Source organism: Sorex araneus, chromosome 4, assembly GCF_027595985.1.
Source record: "Sorex araneus isolate mSorAra2 chromosome 4, mSorAra2.pri, whole genome shotgun sequence".
In the NCBI taxonomy this organism is placed as follows: domain Eukaryota; kingdom Metazoa; phylum Chordata; class Mammalia; order Eulipotyphla; family Soricidae; genus Sorex; species Sorex araneus.
The window spans coordinates 31,836,522-31,858,611 of record NC_073305.1 but is presented as its reverse complement, the minus strand read 5'-3'; the positions used below and the strand labels follow the sequence as shown (position 1 = coordinate 31,858,611).

At 47.0% G+C, this 22,090-nt stretch overlaps 1 protein-coding gene across 1 annotated transcript in view; it reads left to right on the top strand.

Annotated features, from left to right (window-relative positions):
* Positions 1-282: 282 nt before the first annotated feature.
* DYNC1LI1 (dynein cytoplasmic 1 light intermediate chain 1) overlaps positions 283-22,090 on the top strand; it is a 37,265-nt gene continuing 15,457 nt past the window's right edge. The window contains exons 1-4 of the mRNA XM_055136596.1: positions 283-536; positions 803-876; positions 19,523-19,639; positions 20,958-21,188. Of these exons, the coding sequence (XP_054992571.1) occupies positions 391-536; positions 803-876; positions 19,523-19,639; positions 20,958-21,188 (568 nt within the window). The 5' untranslated portion in view covers positions 283-390. The remainder of the gene's footprint in view (positions 537-802; positions 877-19,522; positions 19,640-20,957; positions 21,189-22,090) is intronic.

Genomic DNA, 22,090 nt, shown 5'->3' with positions numbered 1-22,090 from the left:
GGGGAGCCCGAGTGAAGAGCCGGGTGGGAGCACGGCTCACGAGACACACCCTAAGCCGCTCCGCGGGCAGCCAGCTTGCCGCTGGAGAGCCAGCGGGAAGCGAGTCTAAGGCGGCCGCCGCGGGCCTCTACCGGCCGCGCATGCGCAACGCCTGTGCCCACGGGCAGCGCACGCGCAGCTTCCCAGCCCGGGCTCCGCCAGCCCCGCCCCCTGCAGGAGCCGGGGCCCCGCCCCCAGGCCCCGCCCCGGTCCCGCCCCCCAGCCCCGCCCTGCTCCCGTGCGCTCAGCGCTCCATATCCGGGTTCCCGCCGCCGCCGCCGCCGCTGCCGCCGCCGCCGCCGCCGCCTTGCTCATTCAGCTGGGTCGGGAGTGGCGAGATTCCCGACCAAGATGGCGGCCGTAGGGCGAGTCGGCTCCTTCGGTTCCTCCCCGCCGGGATTAGCGTCCACGTACTCGGGCGGCCCCTTAGCCCACGAGCTAGCGGCGGGCAACGGCGGCGCCGCCCCGGCCGACGACGAGGACGGGCAGAACCTTTGGTAACGACCCCACCCCCTCCGCGGCCGGGCTCCCCGCGCGGCTGGGACACCCGGCCCCCCGGCGCCCCCCGCCGGGGCGGCTCCCGTGCCCGCCCGAGCTCGGCGCGGCGCCCAGGCCCCTCCGCGCCGGCGGGCGGCTCCCGCCGGGCACGCCGAGGCCGGGTCCAGCGGGCCCCGCACCCCCGAGCTGGCGGCCCGGGTGCCCCCCACCCTCGCGCCTCACCGCCCCCAGCCCCCGGCTCAGTGTGCGTCTCGCTCCCCGTTAGGTCCTGCATCCTCAGCGAGGTGTCCACCCGCTCGCGCTCCAAGCTCCCCGCGGGGAAGAACGTGCTGCTGCTGGGTAAGTGACCCGCGCGCCGCCCCGCCCGGCTCGGGGTGCGCCCGCGCGGCCGCCCGCTCGCTTTGTGCCGGGGCTGGCTCCCGGCCTGCGGCTGACAGCTGGGGAGGCCGGGGGAACCGGGGACCACCCCCGCCCTCCACCCCAGGGTCCGCAGGGGCGCGCCCCGCCTGCGCCTTCCCCCCCAGCCCACCCCACCCTCCACCTCCCGGGGCGGGAGGGCGGGGGAAGAAGGAAGGACTGTGTGCGAGAAGGTCTCTCCTCCGCGCGGGACCCGGGGCGCGCCTAGGGAAGAAGGTTTTTTTCCTGCCCTCTCGACGGCCCGAGCAACGTTGATCTTTGATCGCTGCCTCCGGGATCCGGAGCGCGGACCTGGATGGATGGATGGATGCATGCATGCATGGATGGATGGAGGTCGCGTAGTGCGCTCGTTCCCTCTCGCCAGCTACAAAGGCCTCGCGCTGCCGTTCCAGCTGTCACTTGGAGACCTGCAAATTCTGAAATTCAGGACGGGCCGCACAATGTGCCCCCAGCCCCGCGTGGCTGTAGAGGAAGGTGACGCGGCCCAGTGTGCCGAGCCCTGATGGTTACAGCCCCTCCGCTCTCCCGGACTTGGATGTTTTGTGTCTTTGCGGATGCTGGGGCTGCCCGTAGAGCATCGTGGACAGAGCAAACACCCCTCCCCGCCTCGGTCTCTTTCTCTCTTTCTTTCTCTTTTTTTTTTTTTTTTGCTTTTCAGTTTTAACTCCTTGAGTCATACACACTTGGGATTTCTTCCTTATCCTTTAAGTGGCAGAGACTGATGGTCGATTTATGCGATGACAGTTCTTAAAACGTTGGTGTCCGGTGCCCCAAAGACCCTTCAGGGTGAGGTGCATCCGAGTCCGGGGAAGGAAACAAAAGAAGTCAGGATGCGCCTTGACAGGGTCCAGTGTTCATGGGAATGTTTAGATAAAAGCAGATGATCCACTTCCCATGAACTGCTGCTCATCTAGAATAGGTGTTTATTGACGTTCTTTAGTGACTGTGCAGCTGATTGAAAAATAAGGTTTTGCCTTTGTTTTCAATGTGAATGGAAGTGCCCGCTGCATATCAGCTCAGCTGTCATATGCTGGTCCTGTGATCATATGCAAATTACTTGACATCTTTAAAGCTCATGGGTTTGGTTGTGTTTTTTTCTTTTTTAATTTAAAATAGGTGTAGAAATGATAATACATATATCCTCGGGTTATATTGGTAAGGTTATATATAGGTGTTTGTAAGTTTATAATAGCACAGTGACTTGTGATTTGGGTCAGAAAACATTTTAAAATCAGAACTCTGAAAATTTTAATTAGATAATCAAATTATATAAAAGTTATTAGAATTGAAAAATAAATGTTTTTAGTTTATTAATTTAAATAGGTTACTACTGCTAAACTGAAATGGATTTGAGACAGTGATCTTATTGAAGTGTGTTGTATTTTATTCTAAGTTAAATAAGATTTGTCAAATATTTTCATCATAAGGATAATATTCCTCAATTTTATCTTCACTTTATAAGTTCCAGTAATCTTTGTGTTTTAGGTACTGAGTTTTCAATATTAAATACTTGAAATTACAGTGAAACAAAAGTGAGTTTGTTTCTTGGTGTTCCTGACTGGCACTGAGGTCAGACCTTGTTTTTTTAAAAGCTTTTTTCCTTGATATCACTTTGACATTGAATCAGTTTATCCCGGAGTGCATAAAGGCCACGGATGCTTCTACCTTTCCTATCAAACCCTTGCTTTGTGCAAGGCAAGCACCCTACCCACTGTACTCTCTTTCTGGCCCTGAATTTCTTGTTCTAGAATGAACCATTTAGCCATTTAGTGCAAAGTTTATATGAGATTGATACTGAATTGTTTTAGTACTATGGGGTTGGATTTTCATGAAAGACTATTTCAGCAGCTAATAATAAAGATACTAATTACATATTTTCTAAAAATAACTTGTTTCAAAAGTTTTTTTAAAAAATCACAATTTATGATAGTGGTTATTTTATGCTAGTGCAAGGAATAAAGAAATAGGGATTATTGGTTTTCTTTGTTACGTTGGTTGAAGGTGCTGGTCACAAGGATGATTGACGCTAAAGTTGTCTTTTCATGAATTATGGTGATTCCTGAATTGCCCCGCTTTTTGTTGTTGTTTTGGGCCATAGCTGATGATCCTTAGGGTTACTCCTGGCTCTGCACTCAGGAATTACTTCCAGTGATGCTTGGGAGACCATATGGGATGGCTGGGGATTGAACTCGAGTTAGCTCCACACAAGGCAAGCCCTACCTACTGTATCATTTCTCTAGCCCCAGAATTGCCTTGTGTTGGGGGGGTGTAGGGGTGAGAGCAGGTGTTTGTTTTTTCTGCCACGTCTAGTGATGCTCAGGGCTTACTCCTGCCTTTGCGCTCAGGAATACTCCTGGTGGTGCTTGGGAGCATATGGGATGCTGGGAATCAAACCTGGGTGGGCAGTGTGTGAGGCAAGCACCCTACCCACTGTACTATCGTTCTCACCCCTGAATTGCTATTTTTAAAGAAAATAAATCTGAGGTCTGAAGAGATAGTGTAGGGCTTAAGGTGGTTGCCTTCCATGCTGCTGACCCAGTTTGAATCCCCAGTACCACATAAAGGTTACCTAAACACATAGCCAGCCAGGAGTAATCCAAATCCCTTTCCCCACCTGCCCCCCAAAAAGGAGAAAATAAACTGTAAAAACAAACTCAAGTTTGTTTTACATTCCCAGAAGCAACCCACAATAGGAACTATGGTCAAGGCTTACAGACCCCAACATAATTTGCACTTTAGCTTGCAGCCTGACCTCTTCTTCCAGTGTCTGCAGGAGAAAGGGGCCAAGGCTAGCAGGATACACAGGTATGCATTTTCCCAATAACTCTCGGTCTGCTTCCTTTGGCTCCCCACTCTGAACCAACTCCCAGTTCATCACTGAGACAGAGGTCTGAGACCTGTTCAGTGAGTTTCCCAAGGTGACACAGCTGTAAACACCCTGTTTGAGGGCTCTGGCATGGTTTTCACCCTTCCCTGAAAGGGCGCGTGCCAGGTAATCCTACTGCATAACTTCTGAATGGCCACAGCCGAGTGAAAGTACTAATAATTATTTTATTTGTTTCTAAGTTTTTCTGGCCACCCCCAAAAATGCTCAGGGGTTACTTCAGGGTTTGCATTCAGGAATCACTCCTGGTGGTGCTCAGGGATGCCAGGGATCAAACCTGGCTTAGCTGCATGTTAGGGAAGTGCCCTACCCAGCACAATCTCTCTGGCCCCAGAATTTATTTATTTATTTATTTGTTTGTTTGTTTTTGCTTTTAGGGTCACACCTGGCGATGCACAGGGGTTACTCCTGGCTTTGCACTCAGGACTTATTCTAAATCATCCTATTTTAACTGAGTTCCAGTAACAAAAATCATGTGAGGCCTCATGATTTTAGGGGACCATATGAGATGCTGGGGTGCTTAGGGGTGCTTAGGGGACCATATGAGATGCTGGGAATCGAACCCGGGTTGGCCGCGTGCAAGGCAAACGCTCTACCTGGTGTGCTATCACTCCAGCCCCCCCAGTAGTTATTTTAAATGAAGGTCCTAGCAGCTATTGAATTTGGGGGTGTAGCCTAGTGAAGGACGCCACTGTGACAGTGGCACTTTAGTGGAAGCAGTCATTTAGCCTGCCTGAGCCTTGACCCTTGAAAGATCCAGAACTCTTTCAACTACTGTTGAAAGATTTGGAACATAAGCTTCAAATAAAGTATTGTTTTTTTTTTGAAAATGTGAAGGGTAGAAAGGCTTGAGAGATAGTACAGCAGGCAGCACACCTGCCTTGCATGTGGCCCACCTGGATTCTATCCCTGGGCACCACCAGTTGTACGCCCCTCTCCCCCCCCAAGAAAAAGAAAGTTAAGAGAAGAAACTTCTCGTGCATGTATTTAACATAAATAATCAGGATTTAACAGAAATTGCCCTGGGCAAGGGAGCTAGCTCTAAGAGTTGGAGCCAGTGGAGTGGTAATGCAGCTGAAATGTGGTCCACTTAGAGGAGGCCGAACACAGAGGAGGCCTGGATCAGGGGAAAGGAAGGACCCAAGCTGGTCCTGGACTGGTCGTTAGAGTCTACTTGCTAGTACTGCTTCTGGGATTAGTTCCTGTAGATGGAATTGCTGGGTCACAGGCATATATCGTGTGTGTGTGTGTGTGTGTGTGTGTGTGTATGTGTGTGTGTGTGTGTGTGTGTGTGATATGGTCATATATCAATATGCATTCATCTTCCCCAGCAGTGTTGGCCTGGATCAGGGGAAAGGAAGGACCCAAGCGTTTGTGTGTGTGTGTGTGTGTGTGTGTGTGTATGTGTGTGTGTGTGTGTTATGGTCATATATCGATATGCATTCATCTTCCCCAGCAGTGTTGACCCAGATGAGGGGAAAGGAAGGACCCAAGCTGGTCCTGGACTGGTCGTTAGAGAGTCTGCTTGCTAGTACTGCTTCTGGGATTAGTTCCTGTAGATGGAATTTCTGGGTCACAGGCATATATCGTGTGTGTGTGTGTGTGTGTGTGTGTGTTTGTGTGTGTGTGTGATATTGTCATATTTTCAAATCGATATGCATTCATCTTCCCCAGCAGTGTTGGGAATGCCCAGGGATGGCTCTCAGCAGTGCCTAGCCGGGCAGTGCGGGCCTGATGGCTTCAGTGCCCCTCGCTCAGCAGTGTTCAGGGCCTGTGCTGGGCCAGGGAGCAAGCTTTGTGTGTGCTACTCCTGTGCCACCACTCTGAAAGATCTCCTCAGCCCCCACAGTCTTTAAAGTTTTTCTGTATGTTGCCAGTCTTGGAGGATAACTGTAGCATTTTACATTACCACCATCCACGTGTGAGTTTGTCTAGCACATTGCTAGCACTTTAACAGTAAGGGATAGTCATTGTAACCTGTCCTGTCCTCATCTAGTTGGTGCATAAAATGATTGGCATCTTCGGACCAGGGAGATATCTCAGGGGGAGGGCAGAGGCCTGGCATCATGGTCAAGGCCCCGAGGTTGGAGGCCTCACATGATTTTTGTTACTAGAACTCAGTTAAAATAGGATGATTTACTTCCCATTATACATATACAAATGAAAAATGTCGACTTTGTAATGTTGCTGTCTCACTTAGATAAAACAGGAACATGGCAGACCGGTATTCTCTCTGCTTGGATTATTAGGATGCTCTGTGTTACTCCGATGCTCTGAATATAGCGGAGGCCTGAAAGTGGGACTCGGAGTTTTGCACAAACACGTGCAGAGCAAGAAGACTGCAATGCTGTAGCCTTCCACCACAGTAGGGGAGGGCGGGCGGGAGGCAGGTTCCTGCTTAATTTTGCTGTCATTCTTAGGTCTTGGTTGGGTGGAGAAGCTGCTTTGTGAGCAGTGACTCCGTCTGCTGTTCTTCCAAATCCTGACTCTTGAACAAATTGCTTAATCTGTAATCTTTTTATACTGTTTACCTTGTAGGATTGTTGTGAGGATTATATAAGATAATGTTGTAAAACATTTCAAACAGTGGCACACACTGGAAGTGTTAGTGGTAGTTGCTATTGATGTCTTATGTGCTCGCTGTTTTGACTGCTCATTTTCACATTTTTCATGTGTAAAAAATATATTTTTTATTAAGTCACAGTGGATCACAAAATTATTTATGATCACATTTCAGTGTTACACTGTTTTGACACCAAACCCTTCACCAGTGTCTACTTCCCTCCACCAGTGTATTTATATTTTTATGGAATCATTTGAAAATTCTGATGCTCTGCCAGGGACTTAGCTCAGAGGTAGAGGCCATACTTTGTATGAGGCCGTGGGTATGAGGCCTTTGCATGCAAACAGACAAACAAAAAAAAGAGAGAGAAAGATCACTGTTGAAATGTCTAATTGTCTTAAAGGGATTTTTTCCTTTCTTTTTTTTTTAGTTTTTTTTTTGGGGGGGGAGGGGTCATACCCAGCAGTGCTCAGGGGTTACTCACTAGGAATTATTCCTGGCTGTGAGGGAGACCATAGGGATGCGAAACTGGGTCTGCTGCGTGCAAGGAGGCGAAAGCCCTATCCACTTTACTATTGCTCCAGCCCCCAAGGGGTTTTATTTCTGCCCTGCCCAAGTGGTAATGTGAATGATAATAGTCATTGAATTTTAAATTTATTAGCATGGAGTTCTGTTATCTCCTCTTTGGTTCAGAAGACTGGGAGGAACAAATGCTAAACTTTTCCAAGATACACTCTGTGAATATATTAGAGATCACATATTTTAGAACTTTTTTTAGGGTATTTTAGAACTTCCTTCCTTCCTTCCTTCCTTCCTTCCTTCCTTCCTTCCTTCCTTCCTTCCTTCCTTCCTTCCTTCCTTCCCTCCTTCCCTCCTTCCCTCCTTCCCTCCCTCCCTCCCTCCCACATTCCATGATGCACAGGGATCACTCCTGGCTCTGCATTCAGGAATCACCCCTGACGGTGCTCAGGGGACCATATGGGATGCTGAGAATCGAGCCCCGTCGGGTGTGTGCAAGGCAAACGCCCTACCTGCTGTGCTATCGCTCCAGCCCCTATTTTAGAACTTTTAATGTTAAATTGTCGTAAAGTTTATGGACATTGTATCCTGTTGAATTAGAGAACTCTCAGGGGTTAAGATAACATGAGCATATCTTCATTCCTGTGAATCTGTGGAGTTTAAGGAGATGACAGGGCTCTTGCCTTGCATACGGCCACCTTTGATTCCATCCCAGGCACCCCAAATGGTCTCTCAAACCCTGCCAGGAGTGCAGAAACAGGAGAAAACCTTGAGCATTGCCAGGTGTAGCCCCCAAACCAACATCAAACAAAAAAAAAAGAATTGTTCCTTTAGAATTAATTTGATTTTCAGATTTGAACTGAGAAGAATGAAGAATTGATGGCCATTATTACTTTGTTGTAAAACTTAAGTTCTTTGAAATGCTTGGATCTTGATTTACATAGATAGGCAAGTAAGAATAGGGTTCAGACAAGTAATTTGCAATAAAAACTTACCTGCTCTAGAGAATTTCATTGTAATCTGAGTTTAAAATTTTTCTCTGGGCTTGGGGCTGGAGAGATAGCACAGTGGGTAGGGCGCTTGCCTTGCACGCGGCCGACCAGGGTTCAAATCCCAGCATCCCATATGGTCCCCTGAACACGGCCAGGGGTAATTCCTGAGTGCAAAGCCAGGCAGGAGTAACCCCTGTGCATCGCCAGGTGTGACCCAAAAAGCAAAAAAAAAAAAAATTTCTCTGGGCCAAGGGGAGAGCTCAGGGGCTGGAGCGATAGTGCATCAGGTAGGGTGTTTGTCTTGCACACAGCTAACCTGGGTTCGATTCCCAGCATCCCATATGGTCCCCCAAGCACCTCAAGGAGTAATTCCTGAGTGCTGAGCCAGGAGCAACCCCTGAGCATCGCCGGGTGTGGCCCAAAAAGCAAAGAGAGAGAGAGAGAGAGAGAGAGAGAGAGAGAGAGAGAGAGAGAGAGAGAGAGAGAGAGAGAGAGAGCGCTTGGAGGACTAGTGCACATACTCTACATGCCAGCCTGGATTTGATTCCTGGCACCTCAGGCCCCCGAGTGCCACAGGGAGCAGCCTCCTAGCCTTGTACTAGGATTAGTTCTCGAACATCACTGGATGTAGCTCAAGACACAGAAAAGTATTCCTGTTTTGCTCCATTCACAGGACTTGGTTTATCCTATAGATACCTTTTGTTTGGCCATCAAACTATAAATGTTGTGTTTTTGTTTTTTAAAGGCATTAAAAATGTCTAAAATTTTTTTTTTTTACAGAGATGGATGAACAAGCAAAGATGAAGGGCTAGAGTGGTAGTATAGTGGGCAGGGCACTTGCCTTGCATATAGCTGATCCAGTTCGATCCCCAGCTTCCCATATGGCCCCCAAGCCGGCTAGGATTGATCCCAGTGCACAGAGCCAGGAGTCAGTCCTGAGCACCACCAGGGGGTGTTCCAAAACAGAAAAAAGAAAGATGAATATGTGACAAAATTATGTGGCTTGCAAAACCTAGAGTACTTACTGTTTAGTTTTTAGTTGTTGTTTGTTTTTCACACAGGAAAAGCTTTCTAGCACCTACTCAGGGGTGTAGAAGTTGCTTTTCTGCAGTAACTGAAATGAGCTACTGAAATGTTTCAGTCTTAATGTCACCTGCCTTTTCCCCTTTGTTTTGTTCTCCTGATCAGCAGGGGTTGAGCACTCTTGGTTGCAGAGCTCCTGTTCGAATATTTGGTTGTGGTGCTTGTCTGTGGTTGCATGAGTTAGGTTGCGAGCCTAGGTACAGTGTTCCCTGGGGTTACACCCTGTTTGTGTGGAACTTGCACATGCTTCCAGTGTGCTGGAATCTCCCTTTGCTGTGGCCCCAGGGATGCAGATGGCAGTGCTGCCAGGATACAGTACAGCGCTTGGGGTGGTGCAGGATCAAACTCACGGCCTCCTACTAGCAAGGTAGGTGCTCTTACACTGAGCCAGTCATAGGTTTGGCTTGTTTTAAGAACAGCTGAGGGGCCAAGGATGTGGCTCAGTGGGTAGGGCTCATGATTTGAAGTACTATGCCCTGAGTTTGATCCCTGGCTCCATGCCTCATGCCAAGTTCCATCTAGGTTTATTGCCATTTGAGACCCTTGGTGCCAAACAGAGTGCAGTTTCTGAGGCCATCAGATGACTTCCCCCAGGACTGCAGGATGTGGCCCCAACGACTTATAAAAACAAAAATATTAGGGGCAGGAGTGATAAGTAAGGGATTTGCCTTGCATGTGGCTGACCCGGGTTCTGTCTCCGGCACCCTGTATGACCTCATGAGCCCTCCAAGGGTAAGTCTTGAGTGCCAAGCTAGGAGTAATCCCTGAGCATCAGTGGGTGTGGCTCCAGAACAAAACAAAAACATTTTTAGAAAACGTCCTTGGAACTGAAGCCATAGTACCTGGATAGGGCATTTGTCTTGCACTTGGCCAACCTGGGATCAGTCCCCGGCACCCAGTCTATCCCCGGAACCCGCCAGGAGTGATCGCCGAGCAGAAAGCCAGGAGTAAATAAGTCATGAGCATACGTGGGTGTGGCCCCATAACCAAAAAAAGCTTTCATTAAGAAAATCCATTATAAATTTGAAATTTTAAGTAAAATTGTGTAGTGGATAAATCTAGATCTGCATGTTGTTTAATAAATAAAATACACATTTAAATGAAAATACATAGTGAATAATTTTATCAATTCTTAAAAGTGTCTTTACTTTTCAGAAGGGCTCTCATGTTCATTTGTTTAAACAGGAACTTTCTACTTGTGTGAGAGTATGTTTACAAATCATTAACTATCTGGCTGGCGCAATTAAAGCCGGTGTGTCTGTTTCATTGTCAACTGAAGGCTAAGGAGTGGAAGAAAAACGCTTTTTTAGAATTTATATTGACTATAGGCAGGTAAATTCTTTCAGTACTATTTGAAGACACACAACCACCATTGCTACTTTAAAGGTATATTAATTGCAGAGAAGGAAGTTGTGTTGTTTTTATTTATGAGGGGTAAAGGGTTATTGGACCACACCTTGCCAATGCTCAGTGGTTCCTCCTGACTCTGCTCAGGTGTGACATCTGGTGGTTCTCAGGGGACTTTATGTGATGCTCGAGATCAAACCAGGGTCACAGCCACATGCTAAACAATAAACAAGTACCTTATCTTTTTTTTTTTCCTTTTTGGGTCACACCTGGCAGTGCACAGGCCACTCCTGGCTCTGCACTCAGAAATTTTTATGAGTTTAATGAAGAAGATGTGTATTATGAACACACACTATTAGTTAATGTGATTTTTGAAGAGAAGTAACTTCCAGGGTTATAGTTACTAGTAATCACTTATATTGGCCAGTTGTGGTAAAGGCCGAGAACAAGCTGTTCCAGTGTGGCAGTTAGAAAAACAGGCAGTGGTTGTGATTTTAAAAATATGAACTTTGGTCTATAATCTTCGGGGTGGCTAGGGAGAGCCCCGGCGACTCTCCCTCTTGCCGCCTGCATTTGGTGGGCTCGGGCCGCTCGCCCACCTGGGGCGGCCCAGGCCATCGGCGGACGAAAGAGGAAGGGAGGGCCAAGCTGGTTGATGATCAGTTGCCGTTTATTCCATTCTCCCCTCGTGCCTGTTCCAGTCTCACTAAGCTCCACATTCTAGCCTCATGCTGCCCCTCATTCCCGTCTCCTCTGTCTCCCGCTCATCTCTCCAGCCGAGTGTCTCATCCCGCTCCCTCTCACAGCCATGTCTCTCTCTCTCTCTCCACACGCCTGCTCCTGCATTCTTCCCCTACATTCTTCTCCCTCTGTCCCTCTTGCTGGTCTCTCCGCGCTCCAACTTGCTGCCCTGGGGACTCTGTCTCTCTCTCTCTCCCCTCCCTCTCTCTCTCCCCCCCCTCTCCTCCCCCCCTCTCTCTCTCCCCCCTCCTCTTCTCTCTTTTCTCCCTCTCCCTCTCTCCTCCATTCAAGTACTTAATTAACATCTTAATTTTACTTCTTGATATTAGTTATTTTGTTGGACATAGTAAGAGATACATTGAGGCTTGTAGGGTGGCTCTCCTGTGAGAGCCTTGCCACAGACTCAGACTCAGACTACAGTGCTCAGACCTGATTAATCATTCCTAACCCTAGCAGGGTCGAATCTAGTTATTGCTTTTTGGATCATGACAGCATTTGTCTATGACCATGCTCTTAACTTATAGTTAAGCATTATGGCACTTTGGCCAGGCCCATTTGGATGCCAGGGTCGCACATAGCTCACAGCTTGCCCTGGGTCCATCCAGTCCCTTGTCGGGATCCTGCTTTAGGGGTGCTAGGAAGTAAGGGCAACTGAGGCTTAGGTCAAGAGAACAGATGCCCCGGAGGTAATATTATCTGGAGTTAGTTAACTTCCATGTAACAAATGCATAGCATTTCCTGTCTTCTTGTGCCCATACAAAAAGGACATTGCTTTGAATTAACTATGCAAAGGACTTAAGGAAAAGAGAAAAACAATATTTACAAGTAAACAGAGCACAAAAAAGAGATCACAAGTAAACACAGATGAATGGGAGCACTGTGATGGAAGTAACCCAATAATCCTAAACTCCCTCTTGCAAGGCAGAAAGGACAAACCAATGTTATCCTACACTTTGGTGCCCAGAGAGATAGTACAGCAGATAGGTCTCTTGCTTTCCACTTAGTTGACCTGGGTTTGATCCCCAAACCCTATATGGTCCCTTAAGCCCTGCCAGAAGTGTTTCCGGAGTGCAGAATCAGGAGTAAACCCTGAGCACTGCTGAAATTGGCCCCCAAAGAACACAAAACAAAAAGAAAATAATACAAACATTGGAAAACAATTTTTTTTTTTTGGCATTACACAGGGAACATGTACTCTCCAAATTTGTCTATTGTTATCCTGAACCCAAATTAGTGTTTTTAAGAGGTTGAGTTGGGCCAGATAGTCCCGGATACACAGCATGTTGCCTGGCTTACAGGTTAGTGACCCAGCCTCCCCTGAGAGCACCACCAAGGGTCACTCTGGAGCACATCTGGGTTTGGCCCAACATCCCCTCCCCCAAACTGCCCCTGCTGGCCCCGAACCCCCACCCCCCCATACATGCCTATCCATTTTTGGTTAATACTTTTAAGAGTTTCAGGATTGAGGCCTGACATCTAGGAATAGAAGAAATGTGTGTGATGTGAATGTTCAGTTTTCAACCTACAGTTAACTTCAAATGTTACTAAAGTTGAAGAGAGAAGTTGAGAGGACTTTTGTTCCCAGAAAGACTGTTTTACTAAGCAAAGGGCTCCCTTAAACAGCCCGAGTGCCTTCTCTGTGCCAAGCCCTGTGAGGTGTTAGAGTATTCTTGGGAGGAAGCGTCTCGGCTTCCTCATTCCGTTTTCTCCTGAGCGGAGAGGCTTCACTGTGGGAGGGTGGCCAGGACTTGGGTGGCGTGGGGTGGCCCTGCTCCCCCTGACCTTTGTGACCCCCTGGGTTGTTTCCTCATCTCAAGTAGAGAGGACTTCATTAGTCTTTTAGTCTAAAATGTTCTTTATTCTTACTGCATTTGTTACCAGAAGTGAGAGTTTTTTTTTTTCTTTTTGAGTCACACCTGGTGATGCTCAGGGGTTACTCCTGACTCTGCACTCAGAATTATTCCTGGTGGTGCTCAGGGGACCATATGGGATGCTGGGAATAGAACTGGGTTGGGCGCGTGCAAGGCAAACGCCCTACCCGCTGTGCTATCGCTCCAGCCCCAGAAGTGAGAATTTTTGAAAGAGTGGGAAGATGACCTTAAGTGACAGCATTGTGCCGTGACTTTGGCAATATGCTGCTTTTCAGATTTCATGTGAGGTTGATCTTACACACACCTTCCCCTTCTTCCCTTTGTTGTGTTGATGGGGCTCACACACGTTTTAGTGCCAGGGCTTACACACAACCTCTGGCGATGTGCCAGAGGTTGCCCACGTGTGATGCACACCCCACATCCAGTGGGACCGGACCTCTGAGCCACCCCCGGGCCTCCAGGGTTATCTTACAATCACAGAGCCACAGGATGTTAACGTGGCGTCAGTGTCCTCACCTAATAGTTGAAGAGGAGAAAGGACCAACACAGTAACCCTAACTGCCTTCCTCAGCCTCTGGAGGAGGGTTGGAGAGCAGGAGTCCACCCGTCTGCACGCAGAGGAAACTCACAGAGAGGAATGCAGCTGTAACCTCTGGAAGTAGAACCTTTTTCTTTTGTGAGCCACAGTACAAAACCAACAGCTTGTTGTTGGCTTCCAGAGCCAGCAGCGCCGCTGTATGTTGGAAGGAGAGTCATCTCTTCCCGATACGCAGCTGGAGTCAGAGTCCTCTGAACGCAGATCCTGGCTCTGCCCTGTCTTTCCCGCCCAACTTTGAATAAGTAGCTTTGCCATTTTCAGTTATAGCAAATTCGGAACTTTAGGGGCCAGGGAGATAGCCCTAGGGCTAGACCACATGCTCAACATTGAACTCAAGACCCCAGCACCAGGTACCTTCTCCCCTGGCACTGCCAGGTATAGCCCTGGTGCCTCTCTCTGAGCACTATCCTGGTGAGCACTGTCAAGCTTCGCTGCCCCAAAGAGCAGCACTTCCCTTGGCCCATGGAACACCACTGGGTATGGCGACTGAAAAAAATTTAATTAGAATTTTTTAAAATTTGGGGCCTGCGGCATTCAACCCTCTGGTCTGCTTTGTGGAGTATTTCTGGGCATGCTTTTCCCCCTGGGGACTTTGGAGGTTTGCTTGGAATTCATTTCCCACCTCCAACTTCTACAGACATTAAAATATTATTGCTTTGACTGTTGTGCAGTTTCCTTTGTATATGTGCCATTAAGGAGGTAGTGTAGCATACATCTATTAGAAAAATGGGATTTGGAATGAAAGCTTATTTATATTTCTCAGCTTTTTGACTTACTAGTTGAACAACTTTAGTGAAATATTTTTAACTGGCTCTTCCCAAAATACTTGGGTTTTTGCAACTGTTTTTGCAAAAGTACAAATAATAACTCATCTCATAATAAGATATTGTAAGGAATTAAATGCTGCATGTAGTAATATAAAATACATCCCTAGTAATTTTCTGTCAGTCAAAAATGATTATCTTATTGCAATTATTTGTCTTATAATTTTGTATATAATTTCTCAAGCAGTTGAGAAAGTTTTGATTTTTATGTTAAAGTAGACTTTTTTATAATCTCTCAAAAAAAAATAAATAAAATTTGGGGCCTGGAGAGATAGTACAGCAGGTTGGGCACTTGCGTTGCATGCAGGGTTTGATCCCTGGCACCACCAGGAGTAATTCCTGAGCTCAGACCATTTAAACTTTGCTTTAAAATAAGTAGGCTGGAGCGATAGCACAGCGGTAGGGCATTTGCCTTGCACTCGGCTGACCCGAGTTCGATTCCTCCGCCCCTCTCAGAGAGCCCAGAAAGCTACCGAGAGTATCTCGCCCACACAGCAGAGCCTGGCAAGCTCCTCGTGGCGTATTCAGTATGCCCAAAACAGTTAACAAGTCTCACAATGGAGACGTTACTGGTGCCCACTCGAGCAAATCAGTGAGCAATGGGATGACAGTGACAGTGACAGGGAGATAGGGGTTAAGGCACTTGCCTTGCATGCAGCTGATCTCAGTTCCATCTCGGGCACTAAATACAGTCCTCTGAGCACAGAGCCAGGAGTAATCCCTGAACACAGAACCAGGAGTAACCCTGGAGCTCTGCCAGATGTGACACAAAACCCCCCCCAAACATTTTTTTCTTTATGAAAATAATTTTATTTAAAAACTGCTAGTCTGAGCGCCAGTATTCTCATCTGCCACTGAGAGAAAACCTTCTTCTGCCTGACGGTCGTGTTTGAATGGCTGTTGGTTACAGATGCCCTGTAGGTGCTTAATCAGCATTTGCTGCTGTTGCTCCTGGAGAGATGGGCATGAAAATCGCTGATGATTGGACTAGGATGGGAGCCAAGGGAGGTGGCCTCTGGACCTTGAGTTTGGTTATACGGAAACACTTAAGTGCTCTTTCTTTCCAGCACTAACTTCTTGGGCTTGTGCATTTCAGGTTTGTTAATGTACAGTATTCAGGAAGGGAGGGGGTGAAATTTGCATCCTTCATTGGGGGATTTGTTCGGTTCATAATAATTTGTTAGATTCATAGTTTTGACATTTTGTTTTAGACAAAGCCCATCAGTGGCTGCTTTGTGGGAAGCCTCAGACATGCTTTACCGTGAAAGCATTGGCGATAGACCTTAGGGACTTTCAGGAACTAGGGAAGCACCAGTGAACAAGATTCCACTCCCCTCCCCCCCAAAGAACCCCATTTATCAATGTTCTGGGAGGTCTCAAGGACAAGTAAATGCAGTGTCAGGGCAGTAAGTCAGTGGAGAGCAGAGGGTGATATTTGGGTGAGGCGGGAGGAAGGTTGGAGACTGCGACTGCTGGATCTGGCACTACAGAGGCCTCCGATAGGAATATGCTGTATATTCTAAATATACCGTCTGAATATACTTGGACTTATCAGTGTAAGTATGTTATCTAAATGCTTGGAGAAAGGCGGCAAGATAATGATAGTAAATTCAAATGTGAGGTATTTGTGGGAAAATCGTGCAGGCAAGCCAAGGCTGTGAAGATAGAAGTGGATCACCAGGTACCGTGGCATCGAAGCCCTGTGTTGCTGGTCTGAGTGAGACAGTGGGGAGAGCAGAGCACTGAGGAAGAAGCGCTCGGGCGGAGCTCAGACTGGGTGGGGAGAAAGCTGCAGAGCCAGCCGCAGAGGTCATCGCGGAGGAGGGAGTGGGACTGAAGGGTGGCGAGGCTGAACCTCTGGCTTCGGTGTTTCCCTTAGCCTCTGCCTACTGCAACCCAGATCAGTCTTTGTTTTTCTTTTTTTTTTGTGTGTGTGTGTGGGTGGGGGGCGGTTGAGAGTTCTTGTGCAGGACAAGTGTCTGAACCCTCGGACCCCACATCAGCCTCGTGAGTTCCGCTGTCCCATCCCCTGCACCTGCTTACTTTAGATCTACTTCTTTTTTTGCTAGTTCCTCCCTAAAGAGTCTTTGGTCTGGTCCCCTGCCTCCTCACCACGCCCCTGGTGCTTTGTCCTCTAAGGCTTTGTCTTAGCAGTCTTTCTAAATGCCTGGACTCTTCTGCTGCTTCCCGATTCCCTCAGGGTCGAGTCTGACCATCTCTCTCCACCAGGCTCAAGATTCCGGGAGGATTTTTGTTTCTGTTTTGTTTTGATTTTTGTTTGTTTTGTTTCATAAGCCCTGAGCATACCCAGCTGAACCCAGATTGGCCATGTGCAAGGCTGCCTCTCTAACCATTGGATTGTTTCTTTGCTCCGTCCCCAATCCTGATATGATCTGGCTCCTTTCCCCCCCTCAAACCCAACTACATGGGTTCAAATTATTTGCCCTTTATAGTAGGAGACTGTCTCCAGGCCTCTGTACCTACCTGCCCTCTTTACTTCCTGGAACTCACTAACTCCTGGTGTTGATTAGCATTCAAGATTTGGCTGCACTGGCAATCTTCCCTGCAGAGCCCATCCCTGACTTCTAAGGAAAGCTGGGGCCTTCCCTGTGGGCAGGCATTCTAATGACAGCATTCCGAAATGCTTCCTGTTGGTGAGCTCTCTGGAGACCCCAGCTTTGACAGAGGGATTTCTGTGATTTCTATTGCTTGGTGTAGGTGTTTGGTCTCTAAGGCAGGGTCCTGAGATCAGCAATACTAGGAAGTTGGCAGAAATGCAGATTCATGGCCTTACCTCATACTAAATTTGAAACTCAGGAGATGTAGGGGCGTGCGCGCGCGCGTCTGTGTGTGTGTGTGTGTGTGTGTGTGTGTGTGTGTGTGTTAACACGTAGAAGGAGAGTTTTATGCATCATTCGAAATGTAATTAAGTCTGTGAAATGAAGGAACAGCATTCATTCAGAGCTGCACAATCTGGTCTCATATAAGTGAAATGAGAGGGCCAGAGCCAAGTCCAGTAGCTAGGGCACTTGTCTTGTATGCAGCTGACGAGGGTTTGATTCCTGGCACCACATATGGTCCCCTGAGCAGTGCCAGGGCCTCCCATGCCCCCTGCCCCCCTCCCCCAAAGTGGGGGAGCCTTTGCACTTGTATTTAGTTCTTAGGAAATAAGATAGAATGCTCTAATGATGGCTAGAACTTAAATGGGACAGGAACTGCTTTGAATGTGGGAGCCACTGGTTTAAAGAGTAGGTCCCCAAAAGGGGGAAAAAAAAAAAGAAGCATATGTAGTTCACAGTATTTTTCATGTTACAATTTTTGACGTAAGATTTGTTCTGATCTTACTGATTTAAAACTTTAGAACTAGAATATAGGGGTCAGAGGAGTAGTACGTGGTTAACCTCAGATATGATCTTTGAGCACTGCTGGTGTGACCCCTGAGCACAGAGCCAGGAGTAAGCCCTGAGCACCACTGGGTGTGATCCAGTCCCCTCACAATGCCCCCCACGCCCCCCCAAAAAAAACACCCAGAAAATTCTGAGTGGCAAAAGTATTAATGTACTGTGGACATTTAAAAATCCTTAAAAATCACTCATAATATTATCAAGATAACCAAATAGTGATTATTTCTAATTGATATTGCCAAGTTTTTATTCTGTATTTTTGTCTGGAAATTTTTTTTTAATCCAGGAATCTTCATATTTAAAGTGATTTGAATTACTGATGAAATAGGTAGTAGGTTTGTCTGAGATTCTCCATTTTCCTTATTTTAAATTTTTTGTGGTGGTGCCCTCCCAGCAGTCACCAGCACGAGCTTCACTCCAGGGCTGCCTGGGTCACCCTGGCAGTGCTCCGAGGAGCCTAGGCCCACTGGGGCGGCACCCTACCCCACAGTGTCTGATGCTCAGGGGACCATGTGGTGATTGGTCCATTTCTAGTCTCTAACCTGCCCTGTCCCTGTGTGGGGTGGCCTCTTGCAAGTGGACGGGGCACGTGGTACCTTTCTTGAGGCTGCATTGACACATCATCACTCAAAGTCCAGTGTTGGCTCCAGGGTTCGTGTTTGGTGTTGTGCCTTGGACGGGTTTTGATAACTGTATAATGCTACCAGAACAGCATGAAGGAGTCCTCCAGAACCTACCCACTGTCCTAAAAAATCCTCTGTTCTGCTAGTTCACAGTCTCTTTGAAAGGAAGTTTTTGTAGATCTTCTCACATGACTTAAATTGTTCTGACTGTGATGCTCAGGCCCGCTGAGGTGACTAGCTATACATTTAAATGATTCTTGTGTATAGTTTCTGAACAGCTGTAGAACAAAAGCATTATAAAATTAAATGCTAAAAAAACTACTTGGCAGAGAGAAAGTAAAGCGGGTAGGTAGGGCTTTCACCTTGGCATGTGGCCAACCTGGGTTCGATCCCGACATATGGACCACCAAGTCTGCTGGGAGTAATTCCTGAGTGCAGAGCGAGGAGTAATCCCTGGGCACCCCCGGTGTGACCAAAAATCAAAACAAAAACTGGAACAGAGCTGGAAAGATCTGCACTCATGCTTGGCATGCTGGAGTCGTGGGGTGGGGTGGTCCCTGGCACTCCCTGGTCCCTAAACAAAATTAACAAATGGTTCATAAATGGGACCAATATACAAGTGGTATTTTGCTGAAATGACACAAGTATGCGGTTTAAAGTACACAGAAGTGTTAATTTATTTTTGTTTGGGGGAGAGTGGGGCCACACCTGGCCGTCCTCAGAGCTTACTCCTGGCTCTGTGCTCAGAAACTTCTTCTGCTAGTGCTTGGGGACATATGGTTTGGGGGGTCTAACTGGAGCTCTGTTCTCCAGTATTCTCCTCACCTCAGCTTGGTAACAAGTGTTGTTTAAATGAAGTCAGCAGGACCTCAGGGCTCAGAGGGCTGGGAAGCATGCTCTGCATGTGTGCCCTCCTACCCCCTGAAAGATGCTGGCAGAAGAAGCCTTTTGTAACAGGGAAATAGGAACTGACAGTGGGGGGCTGGGTATTGAACGTTAAGCCCGCATCTGTGGCTGTTTAGGTCCCTTCTATCAGATTGCCAGGAGTTTTCATTTAGCACAAGGAAGCATCCTTCAATAGTAAGTAACATAATTAAAAGTATTTGTCCTTTTACACAGGCGAAGATGGAGCTGGGAAAACAAGCTTAATAAGAAAAATTCAGGGAATCGAGGAGTACAAGAAAGGACGAGGATTGGAGTATTTATACTTGAATGTTCATGATGAGGACAGAGAGGGTGAGTATCATTTATGTGGGACACACGTTGCATGAAGTTCATTGCTACTCACATTTGTCTTCAGGTTTTCCTGCGGTGTCTTTTTTTTGTGTGTGAGGGGTGCAGGGGTCACACCTGGCAATGCTCAGGGGACCATCGGAGTACCAGGGATTGAACCCGGGTCAGCTGAGTGCAGGGAAAACTCCCTAGACACTGTACAAACATTTCAGCTCACCTTTCTTTTTTGTTCTCTCTGTCTTTTTTTTTTTTCAGTGTAGGAATACTACCATTAATTCAACCATTGATTAAGCTGATTGAACTTCACCTTTCTTTTTTTTTTGTTTTGTTTTTTTTTTTTTGCTTTTTGGGTCACACCCAGCGATGCTCAGGGGTTACTCCTGGCTTTGCACTTAGGAACTACTCCTGGCGGTGCTTGGGGGACCATATGGGATGCCGGGGATCGAACCCGGGTCGGCCGAGTGCAAGGCAAACGCCCTACCCGCTGTGCTATCGCTCCGGCCCCTTCACCTTTCTTTTTTTTAACCAGTGGTCAGTAAGGAATTTTGTTTGGGGATACTTTTATTAGCATGAGACTAGAATTCTTGTAATATTTTAAGACATCTTAGGGTATTCTAGATAGCAGACTATAACTTTCTTGCTATATTTTAATGTGGGGGCGGTATGGTGTCCTCATCTGTTGGTGCTCAATGCATTCTCCTGGGATCACTCCTGGCAGGGCTCAGAGGACCATATGGTATGTTGGGGACCAAACCCAGGTGAGCCATGAATGAGGCCAGTGTCCACCTGCTGTACTATCATTCTAGTCCTGCTTTCTTGCTGTTTTGGGGGAACTTAAATTTTTCTGTTTATTTTCCCCTCAGACAGGAAATTATAATATTTTGCTGTTTCCATTTTTACTGTCTTCTCATATTTTAGGCTAAAAATGGCATGTAATGCCCAGTTTTCCTCACTCGGCAGTAGAAAACTCCACTGATCTTCCTTCCGTAGATCACTTCTCAGTTTTTACATACAGCATGTTAAATATGCACGACTCAGTCGGCTTATAATAAGAATAGAAACATGTTTTTCAGTGTCTGATGTGGGGGATTGGAAAATAAGAAGCAGAGAATGCCCGTATTCTCTGTTGATGGTTAAATCACATTCAGGAAAATTTATTAGATCTTTGCTGATTTGGTAGATGTGATGAAAGTAGGCAAATGTTAGCTAGGAAGCATCTCCTGTGAAGAAGATGCCCTAAAATACCAAATACTATTGTTAGTAAGATGATGAAGTAACGAGCCTGTTGCCTTGGTGACTACTAACCTTTTGTCTGTTGTAGATCAAACCAGATGTAACGTGTGGATCCTGGATGGAGACCTGTACCACAAAGGCCTCCTTAAGTTTTCTCTGGAGGCCGTTTCACTGAAGGACACTCTGGTCACGCTGGTTGTTGACATGTCGAAGCCTTGGACTGCTTTAGATTCGTTACAGAAATGGGCAAGTGTCGTTCGAGAGCATATTGACAAGCTGAAAATCCCTCCCGAAGAAATGAAAGAAATGGAACAAAAGCGTGAGTGTCTTGAAATCTTAACCTCCATTTCAGATGCAAATGTCGTAGATATCATTATTAGTAATTTCTTACTATGAAGGTTTAAGGAAGAAACAAAACGGGAGTCAGTTTTTGATACTCAATTTGAACAGTATCTGGGTCTTAGTATAGTCTTAAATTGGAGACGCGCGCAGCATGTAGGTTCTCTAGGGTGCTTTTTTCTCTTTTGCCTGAAGGCTCTCTGTGTCCATTTTGGAAAGTTGTTTTCAATGATTAAAAAAAATTCTTTGAATCATTCTTTAGTTATCTTTTTAGCAGTTACATTTCTTGCAATCCTGCCAAGCTCACCAAAACCAAATATGCCCCAAATGATATTAACAAAGTAAATATGAAGGTGTCAAGCTGGCTTTCTGATTTATGTAATACATGAAAATTTTTATATGCCTATGTAAATTGAAATTTTTTTATAGAGATTATGAAAGTGGTATGGGTTACTTCTTTTTTCAGGTTTTTGGGCTCACCTGACAGTGCTCAGTAGATACTCCTGGCAATGTTCAGGATAGAGGATGCCAGGGATTGAACCCAGGTGGCCGCTGCACCATCACTTCAGCCCCAATATAGGCTATTTCTAATAGGTTGTAAATCTCATGTTGCAATTCTGAACCTTTTTGAACAAAAATCTCTTCATTTGCCTTTGCTTAAGAAAGTACAGAGATTGTGAGGCTGCAGTACAGTGGGTAGGGCGCTTGTCTTGAATGTGCCCGATCCGGGTTTGATCCCCGGCATCCTGGGTGGTCCCTAGAGCACTGCCTGCAGTAATTCCTGAGTGCAGAGCTTAGTAAGTAGTAAGCCCTGAGCATCACCAGGTGTGGTTTTAAAACAACCAAAAATGAAGATTGTAATACTGCTTTCCTTTATTCTCG